The 10,586-nt window shown below is 30.1% G+C and overlaps 3 protein-coding genes across 3 annotated transcripts in view; all 3 read left to right on the top strand.

Moving 5' to 3' along the window:
- Nucleotides 1-2,040: 2,040 nt before the first annotated feature.
- Nucleotides 2,041-3,050, top strand: LOC725580 (protein SREK1IP1). Its single transcript, XM_006558033.3, has 2 exons — nt 2,041-2,255; nt 2,450-3,050. The coding sequence occupies exon 2, from the start codon at nt 2,452-2,454 to the stop codon at nt 2,902-2,904; it is 453 nt and encodes a 150-aa protein (XP_006558096.1). The 5' UTR covers nt 2,041-2,255; nt 2,450-2,451; the 3' UTR covers nt 2,905-3,050.
- Nucleotides 3,051-3,316: 266 nt separating this feature from the next.
- Nucleotides 3,317-4,748, top strand: LOC725565 (nitric oxide synthase-interacting protein homolog). The gene is made up of 5 exons (XM_001120134.5): nt 3,317-3,649; nt 3,720-3,831; nt 3,900-4,300; nt 4,384-4,492; nt 4,574-4,748. The coding sequence occupies exons 1-5, from the start codon at nt 3,474-3,476 to the stop codon at nt 4,643-4,645; spliced, it is 870 nt and encodes a 289-aa protein (XP_001120134.2). The 5' UTR covers nt 3,317-3,473; the 3' UTR covers nt 4,646-4,748.
- A 649-nt stretch (nt 4,749-5,397) lies between these two features.
- The window catches only part of LOC725614 (protein cycle), a 58,067-nt gene continuing 52,878 nt past the window's right edge, over nt 5,398-10,586 (top strand). The window contains exon 1 of the mRNA XM_016915106.2: nt 5,398-5,575. The gene's annotated coding sequence lies outside the window, so the exon portion shown is untranslated. The remainder of the gene's footprint in view (nt 5,576-10,586) is intronic.

Raw genomic sequence — 10,586 nt, forward strand, 5'->3', positions numbered from 1 at the left:
GAATAGTTAATTATTTATAGAATCGTTAATTTTGAACTCTAAGTAACATTACTTGTTATTACTTATTTATTATGAGAAATAGACGTATTGCTATGTTCTGCATTTTCAAACATCTAATTATGCAAACATAAATATTATAAATATTCAATTATTTGATAAATAATTGACCATTCGTTATTGCAAGTTCTGTTTGCTTCGTTAAAAAAAAAAAAAAAAGAAATTGAGTTTCTAATATATTTAAAAATTATTCAAGAAAAATATTGAATATAAAATCTTATACTACAGCATATCGACATTATATATTTCTACGATTTTATCTTGTTTAATAATTTTTCATTATTGCGAGCTTTATATTATAATAATTATGTCGCGAATATTTCGAATTATTTGCATATATTGCACATAGTGCATTTATATGTGAATTTATAACATTTCTATAAATAATAAGTATTTGAGGAAAAATTTATAAAGCTAATTACTCAGATAGTCAATGCAAAAAAGGATAAGGAATTTGATGTGCAAATTGAAACTTACATTACATTAGAACATTATTATCAATTGTATTGACAAATAAAAAAGAACGTTCCTTTAATTCGATTTTAAGGTTATAATGAAATCTTAACAAATTGGAATTATTCTTTACATATAATGGACAATGACTGTCTGGGTAAATTAATGATTTTTCGAACGAGATTGTCGAAAGCCACTCTATTTGAAACTCTGAGGACCATAAACTCACAATAAAATTTCTCGTTTTCTTCGTGTATTGTAATATTAATCTTGATCGAAATGTTAGAAACGAAATTTATAATGGAATATTCCGTATAGATTAAATTTCGTTTCGTATACTCGTGTAATGCAATGTATTCTATACATTGTTCGAGTTAAGTCACCAGAAGTAAATAAATCATGTGATAGACTATGATTTTAATTATTCATAGATTAACCGTTTATCGTTGCACAAAATAATTTGATATATATTTGTTTATTTTGCTATTAAAAATAAATTATTTTAATAATCATTTTCATGAATTAAAATAATATGAAGAATAGTAATTTTTTATTTTATAATTCAAGACTGTGAATTTCCCTAGAATGTAATGTCACGTGGTTTTGTTTACGCTCGGTGATCATAACTCTGAGAACTGTGTGTAGCATGAAATAATTAATAAGTAACTAAAATTAATCAAAAGAAAAAAAAGAAAAAGAAGTAAAATCGATGTTGTATTTAAATAAATGTCCATTATATCGTCTGCATGACGAAGCATACCAAATTATTTAATCATCGATTTAAAAGAATTAGTTAGATTGGTAAAAAAAAAAAAAAAAAAAAGAAAAAAAAATGTAGCGTAGAAAAGATCGATGTATTGTGTTAGTTTAGTCGAGTAGATGAATGTTACAAGCCTCGTTTAATTCATATAATTGTATAATCTAAAGCAATGCGAGATTTTTTTTTTTTTTTTTTTTTTTTAGTTAGAATAATATGTTAATATACACGATATAAAAACACGTTTATTTTGTATTGAATGTATTTTTCGCAAGCGTCAACTTAGACGCCAACTCCGGACATTATTAAAAATTAAAAAGGAAAAAAGTCGTCGCTTCATTTCATGAATGTACTTTTATTGTGGACTATGTAAATGTAGATTTTATAATGTTGTAATAAAAGGATTTCTTTTTAAATAGATCGACTCAATTCTACGCTATTGTAGATAATGAAGGTATTTTTCCTTTTCTAGCTTATTTATCCTTTAATATAGTTGTAGCGTTAGAAATAAAAGTATAGAGATATATTTATATTAATTTTATAAATATTGCTTGAATTTGATTATCTATAATTTATAAATTTATTTTAGAAAATATACATATATATATCTTATTAAATCTATTTTTATTATTTAAATGTAAGTAAAGTAAAGCAACATTAAATTAATATTGCTAAAAATAAAAAAAATTATTTTATTAATAAATTAAATTATGCATCGAATATCCCGCCAATATTTAATTGGCAAAGCGATTTATAGATGGCGTGTATAATATATGACGTGTAAATATGACGTGTACAAATATGGCGTCAAGTACTAGTCGAAGTACTGATGTATAATTTCGATAACTGAAATTTAATTTTATTTATTTACTATGTAACAATTCATGACATCACTGTATTACATAGTTTAAAAAAAAAAACTATAAAGAAGACTGAAAACTTTTAATTGTGCATAATAGTTGTACATTAGTGATTACTTATTACTTAGGTTAGTATTGCATTTGAAAATAATAAATATTGAATATCAATGTTTATTATTAATATTTTCTTTTTATACATATTTATACTATTATTTATAGTTCTTTTTCAAGTTGTTTCACTTAAAAAAATATATTTATATATATATGTTTCCTAAAATTCTATAATACCAATATTAATAAATTTTTATATTTATTCTTTTAGGTATGGATCCAGAATTTCTTTCTAGATTAATACCACAAAACAAAGAGCACGTACGTCCAGCATGCAAAAAGTGTGGATATGCTGGACATCTTACATACCAATGTCGTAATTTTATCAAAGTTGATCCAAACAAGGAGATTGTTTTGGATGTTAGCAGTACTAGTTCAGATAGCGATGAAAATTATGTGACCCCTTTGACTGAATTACGTGAAAAGGAATTAAAAAAGAAGCTACAGGAAGCTAAGAAGAAACATAAAGAAAAGAAAAGTAAAAAAAAATCTAAGAAACGTAAAAGATCAACACAAAGTGACAGTGAATCAGAAACAGAACTTTCTAATGACGAAGAAAGGAAACATAAGCATAAGAAGAAAAAAAGGAAATCAAAACATAAAAAACAAAAGAAACATAAAAAAGATAATTTATCAGAGAGCGATAATGATGATAAGAAAAGATAATTTCTTTTCATTTACACCCACCCGAATGTATATATTTTACTCAAATTATAAATACAATGTACATAAGTAATATTGTACCGTTTGTAAATAAACATGTATAAAATTATTTATTTTTATGTAAATAAAATGTATCGAATAATAATTCATTTATAGTTTATAAAACAGTAAGAAAATTTTGTGATTGTTTTTTGTATAAAAGCTATATTTTTATGAAATAAACAAAGAAAAAAGTAAACGTACTGTGTTTAATTATTGTATTCAAATTCATATTATTAGATATAATTGTATAACATTGAAGATAAAAATATTATCACAAGGATAATAATAATAAATTAAAGTGGAATTGCTGGAGAAAATTTAACATCGCCATCTATCGGAGAATACAATGTATTAATTCTAAGAAATAATAGATAGATGGCGTCGTATCATCGTATTATATTGCCAAACAACATTTTGCCTCTCCAGTCAAATTTCAGTTTATTGTTTCACTTCACACAACTCTTAAATACGAAATGGATGTGTGTTAAACACATTTTAATTAGATTTAATTGAAATAAAATAAAGAAAAGATGACGCGACACGCGAGAAATTGCACAGCTGGAGCTGTTTATACATATCATGAAAAAAAGAAAGATGCAGCAGCCTCGGGTTATGGTACAAATACGCAAAGAGTAGGAAAAGATTCCGTTAAAGATTTTGATTGTTGTTGTCTGACGTTACAACCTTGTAGAAATCCTGTCATTACGTTCGTATTAATTGTCATATTAGCACTCATTATTCTCGAATTATGTTTCAAATTTATTATACTATTACAGAAAAGATGGCTACTTATTTGACAAAGAAGCAATATTGGAATATGTTCTAACCAAAAAGAAAGAGTATGCAAGAAAATTGAAAGAGTATGAAAAACAAAAACAACAAGAAGAGGTATAAATAAAATGTGGAAGAAAATTTTCTCTAATATTTTAAAATTCACAATTTTTACAACTTTTTAGGAACAATCTAATGAAAAAAGTGCCAACGAAGAATTACAAAAGTTGCAAAATTTTTTAAAAGGAGAGAAAAATATCGTTTCCAGAAGTCAAACTGTAGCCAAAGAACCTACATCTTCAGTTTCTAATATGAGCAATGGTAAAGATAAGATGCTACCAAGTTTTTGGATTCCATCTAAAACACCAGAAGCAAAAGAAACTATGGTACAGAAACCAGATAAAACAATCTATTGTCCTGTTAGTGGAAAACCATTGAAAATAAAGGATTTAATTTCTGTGAAATTTACTGAAGTAAAAGATCCAGATGACAAGAAATCTCTTATCGTTAAACAAGCAAGATACATGTGTCCAATTACGCATGATATTTTAAGTAACAGTGTACCATGTGCAGTTATAAAAACGACGTACAATTTTTTTCATTTTCTAATAATTATTAGTTCATTTTTTACGTTTATTTTTTATTAAATGAATGTTTTGATTTTTCTAGCGGTGATGTGATTACAATGGAATGTGTTGAAAAAATTATAAAGAAGGATTGGATTAATCCATTGGATAGCACAAAACTAACAGAAGCAGATATTATACCGCTTCAAAGGGTATATAATTTTTAAGAATAATAATAAGATATAACGAAAATAGAATAATATAATATTGAATAATATTGAATTGTTTTTTAGGGCGGTACTGGATATTCAGCTGTTAATGATAGCTTAGAAGGTAAACACGAAAGACCCGTGTTACAAGCATAATATAAATTAAGTATTGTAAATTTTATAAATACACAAATTTTGATGTACATAAATGGACTATGTTAATGTAATAAGATTATAATAAAAAAATGACTCAAATATATATTATTTTGATTTAATTTTTAAATTCTATTCAATGATGTAAGAAAATTTAAAGAATTACATACCTGTAATTATGTAGATAGTAGTTACATGAGATTTTCTTTCTTCTAGAAGTATTTTTTCTTTTTTTTGTTTACCTTGATATTTTAAACTTTATCACATTCTTTATTGTCTAATTTAAAAGATATAATTACTTAAAAAAAAAAATTATGTCGCACTTAACCACTTACGTTGCATTATACGTTGATAATTATACTTAATTACGTTAAATTTTATTTCCAAAACTTTCCGAATATGATTTCTAACAAAATTCAATCGAAATTTTCACAATAATTCTATATATTCTCCGTATTTGTAAAAAGAAATCGAGCACACAAATGAATACGTCTTTATTCCATCACGAAGTTCGAATTTAAACTGACGATCAATCAACCGAATCGAAATCGAGCAATATGATTGGCTCGAATTTAAAATTTTTCCAGCGCGCTCTTTAGCGAGAGAAAGGATACCAATCCCATGATTCTTTTCGCGCAATATATCGATTCGCGAAAATATATCGATTCGAGATCGAATCGAGATTTTGATTTCTGTTAGAAGGTGTCGCCATCTCAAGGAGTACAATTTTTTAAAGCATTCCGAAATTCTCGCGCTCCGCCGGCCAGGCGGCAATCTGCGAGACTACGTTAGTGTTCGCTGTTCGCGTATAGTGCTTGCGCGTGTTCTAACACTTCGTTTTTCCGCAACCGATTTTTTTTATACGGAAAATCAAGTGTCAACATCAGTTATGAAGTGCAGAAGTCATAATGATCGTACGCTAGTAGATTAAAGGTGAGTGTCCGTCTTAAGTGTGTCCTTTTTATCCGGATCGTGCGTATTATCACGTGTGAAAATGCTATGTGATGGTAACACTTTATGCGCGTGGTAATCAGCGATTTTTGTACCGTATTTCTCGAGTGAAAGAATCATCGAGCGCGATCATTATTTGCAAACGTACGTCAATAACAAATCTTGTGTATAAATCTGACGTTTAAAAAAAAATTTTTTTTCTTTTCAATTTTAATAAGAGATATATATATATATATATATATATATATATATATATATATATATATATATATATATACATTGCAATAGCTCGATTTGATTAGTTTTGCATGTAAGTTTCCATCAACTCTGCAAATAGGCGTCTACGATAGATCCGTAAGTAGGACATGTAAATGCATCGATTAGTTGATTATCAGTGGCGGGATAATGTAGTAATTGATAAGACGAAATTTCAACGCATTTCATATTCATATTCGATTATACATTATAGCTCGTTAAATGCAAAAGCAAACAATGTGTCGTTACATAAGAAGAAATACGTTCGTTAATTGAACCGATATGTTTTTAAGCGTCAATAATCAACCATAATTCATACTTTTCATCATTTTCATTTGCGAGTTCGCGGGTTTAACGCGATTGCAACCCCACCACCGGGCACCGCGACATCTCATTTTTCACGAATGTGCATTTTCTACGAACAGCATTTCTCGACAGCGTTGAAAATCATATAAAATTAATTCATATTATTATATTCATTATTCGTGTTACAAATTTTTTATTTCGTATGATAAATTAATAAAAAAAATATATATAAATATATTTAAAAAATATACGCAAAATCGATTGCATAGCCGTTTATCGCATCGGGTAAATCGATTTTCAGTTATCGATTTATATTGATTTTCGCGTGCCTCATTGTAACTCGAATGCCAGTCGATGCAATTGATCTAATCTAAACGATTAAAAACGAGATTGCAATTGCGTTACACTGTGTATAGCGCATTATACGATGATAAAACATCTTAAGTAATTAATTAATAAATTTACATCTTAATTAAGTTTCGGAAAAAATACGAAATTGAATATTTAACCGAAGGATAAATAATCTTTATAATTTTTGCAAATTTTTGTTTTTCAAATTCGTAATTGAATGTTGTAATTGTCTTTCCTTCTCGAGACGCAAAATTTATTACAATGATCGTTTTTTAGTAGCTAATATTCACTGTAAAGCATTGAATACATAATGATTAATATAAAATCTACATAAACTTGTTGACACATACACACAGCCACATACACGCTATATTAATCATCCGACACATGAGACAAAAAAAATGCAAATTTATCGGTGATACATTGCCATATAATAATAATAATACCAATGGCAAGATAATAACTAATGTAGATAATAATATATGTATATATATATATATATTATGTATATATATATATATATACAAATTCATTATAAATATATACGTATACGCGAAACCTTGTTATATCACTAAGCACATCTGCACGCCGTGTCTACATAACCGCACAAAATATGTATCGGTCGCAATACGAGCATTTCATATCCGTGTTTCGTTCCTACATGCGCGCGCAAGCGTGTATACGTGTCGCACGTAATAGAAGGTTAAGCTAGGTTGACCGACCATGATGCAGAGTGCATGCGTAACGAATAGTTCACGCCGATCGTACGAGAGAACGCATACACTCGAGTAGGAGAACAAAAACACGATATCGCGCGTGTGTTTTCGTGCATGCATAGATGATAAGAGGCGACACGACGTTATATCATCGTCTACGAGGCACATGGCGAGTATTGCGACACGATTGTCGCAGTTCTTTCACCCATTCGATTTGACCGTCATGTACAATGCGTTAATACGCATCTAACTGAAATCGGCTCGGTCGGTAATCCTTCGAGACGCGAATCGATAATCGATTCGCTGATCTGCACCAGCGGCGCTGCCGATGAACCGGTCACCGTGAGTCAATGGGTGGACGAACTTGAGATGAATTGAATTGTTGATCAGTCTTAAATTAGAGTTTTAATAATGGTATATATGCATCAATTGTTACGGTCTGCGAGGTTGATGTAACGATATACGGATAATATTAACCGTGTACCTAATATACCAATGTCGTCACTCGATTCAGATATCCTTTTTATCGGTAATGAATTAATTTAACATTTGGTAATTTTTTAACAATAAAGATTATTTTTCCTAATATTTAAAATTCGAATTTTGAATTTCTTTTATAGATTTCATTTAAATATAAATGTTAAAATCTATAATTCACACGAAATAAATTTACAATCTTGTATTTTTAATTTAACAATTTTTTCCTGGAATCGCGAATATCTAAATATCGTTTCTTTTATAAATCGATTCAATTGATTCTTCGATACATCATCCTGTTCAAAATTATATATATATATTTCGGGAAGAATTTTTAATTCGAAATCGGAATTATCTCTCGACCTTCTCGTTGTTACTAATAGCCCCCTCCCTCCCTCGAGTAATTAACATTACTTCTCCTCTTCCGTAATTACGATACGTTGACTGATTGCATAATGAAAATCCGAGAAACGAACGATTCCTCATTCTCGTGAGCGAATTTTCTCGTTAAAGTAATTTTTTTACATTAACGAGATCAATCTCTCGTCGGCCACTTTTCAAGTCGCGGCCGTTTCATTAACGACCGAGCAAGCGCGCGGAGGAGAGAAAGCAGGAACTAGGCAGTAGTTCACTACCGCGTGTGGCTCGCCTTTGTTGCACAGACGTACTAAACTACTGACCTCCCTTCTCAAGAAACTCGCAGCAGCAACACAGCGGCAGGCAGGCAGGCAGGCAGGCAGACACACCCGTTGCTCCTAAACGTAATCATAAATATGCCTGTCATACTTGTCGCACGCGTTAACCTCTCCGTATTCCGCGTTATTTTAGAATTTTATCCAATTTTATTCCGCGATGAAATAAAATTTTTTTTTTTCAATCTTATCTTATAAATTTAAAATTCTTCTTCTTTTTTTAACGAAGAGCGAATAGAAGAAATTCCTTCGAATTTTTTTTTTTTTTATTCAGAATTTTTCTTACGTAAGGAAAAAAAAATAGCGACACATTTAGAAAGAAAAATTTAGAAGTGATTTCACAGTACCGGGAAACATAGTTTATACTGGTATGAGCCATCATCATCATTTTCTTGCTCCGTCATTTTTTCTATCATCGAATTACGGTAGATCGACGAACAATGGAAAAAAACCTCCCATTCATCTTTTTCACAGATGACACGGATAATTTCTTTGAAATTATTTTTAAAAATTCCTTTTGTTAAAAAAATCGTCGAACCAACAATATCAATCCAAAATTCCATTTTGAAGTAAAACTATACCTAAATGATATAATCTGATCATTAATATAAAAAAAAAAAATTGACAAGAAAATAATGGAAAAAAATAATTCGACTCGAAAATGATCAAACTGGAATATTATTACTCGACAAATAAATCTAGATAAAAGGAAACTATTGATAATCATTCTCTCTCTCTCTCTCCTCCAAGAGGAAACTGTTAACCACGATCGCTCGTTAATAAATATAATACCACCAGTACCCGGTCACCAACACACCTCTTGCACACTTGAAACATTACGTAATAACGTCTTGCGTGTTTTGCGGTGCGCATTACTTCATATCGAAGCAATTCTCGAGTATGGCACGGTCATTTTCCCACCGTGGCCATACCCTCCCCCTCCTCCCCCTCCACCACCCTGCACACACGACTCGTTTCCGTTTGCAGAAAAGAGATTTTTTTTTTTTTTTTTTTTCCGTAAGAAAAATATTTCCGCCATTTCCTCTCCTTTCTTACGAAACTTTGTCGAAGCGCGTTCAAGCCGCTTGCATCCATGATTTAATGAGATTTAATTATTATTATCATTATTGCCATTTGCAATTTTAATTTTAAAGTTTGCAGGGGGAAAAAAGAAGGATGGGGGGAGGGGGTTAATTCATCTGGAAAATTGTATCCTCGAGCCAGCTTGAATAAAATTGTAAATAAATAGTTTTTTTCCTTCTTGCCACGATTTAATGAATAGTGATAATAATAGGGGGGAGGATTTTTTTTCTCAGAATTTTCGAATGAGGGGATATTTATTTATTATAACGAAATAACGAGATGTCCTTTCGACAGGATTTATGGAGAGATATCATCTTCTTTTTTCGAAAATATTGTCAAAAGAATATAAAGTAATCCAAAAAAAAAAACTTGTATAATTTGTAAATGAAAATAATTATCGATCGATAATTCAAGGGATATTTTAATTGAGATCAATTATGATTCTTTTCATTTTAGTTTAGACAACAACCACGTAATCCAACAATTTGAATTTCAATATTTTCAGTCGGTAAAGAATCACAGTCACGATATAACCTCTCAAAAAATTTCAACAATTACCAGAATCCTTATAACATTCCCCCTCCCCCCGAAATTTACACTCAAACTCCCTCCTTTCCACCGATATTTCGATCGATCGATTCCTCTCCCCCCTCTACTCAACTCTTCTCGTCGAGGTTAGAATCGAAATCGCATCATCGGTCGCACAACAAGGGTAGAGTCTTGGTAGAATTCGCGAAAAACGATCACGACTCGCCGCTTACGGTATATTTACGTAACGCGATATAGGCTGTGCACAAATCACAGGAGAGAGGAGGGGAGAGGGGAAAAAGTGAATCATCGATTACACTTGCTAGGCTGCAATATGGGCGATGGCTTCCTCGTTAAAACCTTGAATGAGTAATCTGCCTCTACGCGTTTACTCGTCGAAATCGCTTAATACTCTCGAAAAAAAAAAAAATGAAATTTTTTTCGAAAAAACTTTGACTCCCCCCTCCCTAGAGCCAGTTTTAACCATTTTAACCAAAATTGGATTGGATAATAACACGTCGTGCGAAATAACTTTATCTTTCTTTTGTCCAGAATTAATTCGATTCTATGTTTTTCTGTGTTAAT

The sequence above is a fragment of the Apis mellifera genome, linkage group LG11 (genome assembly GCF_003254395.2).
Source record: "Apis mellifera strain DH4 linkage group LG11, Amel_HAv3.1, whole genome shotgun sequence".
Taxonomy (NCBI): domain Eukaryota; kingdom Metazoa; phylum Arthropoda; class Insecta; order Hymenoptera; family Apidae; genus Apis; species Apis mellifera.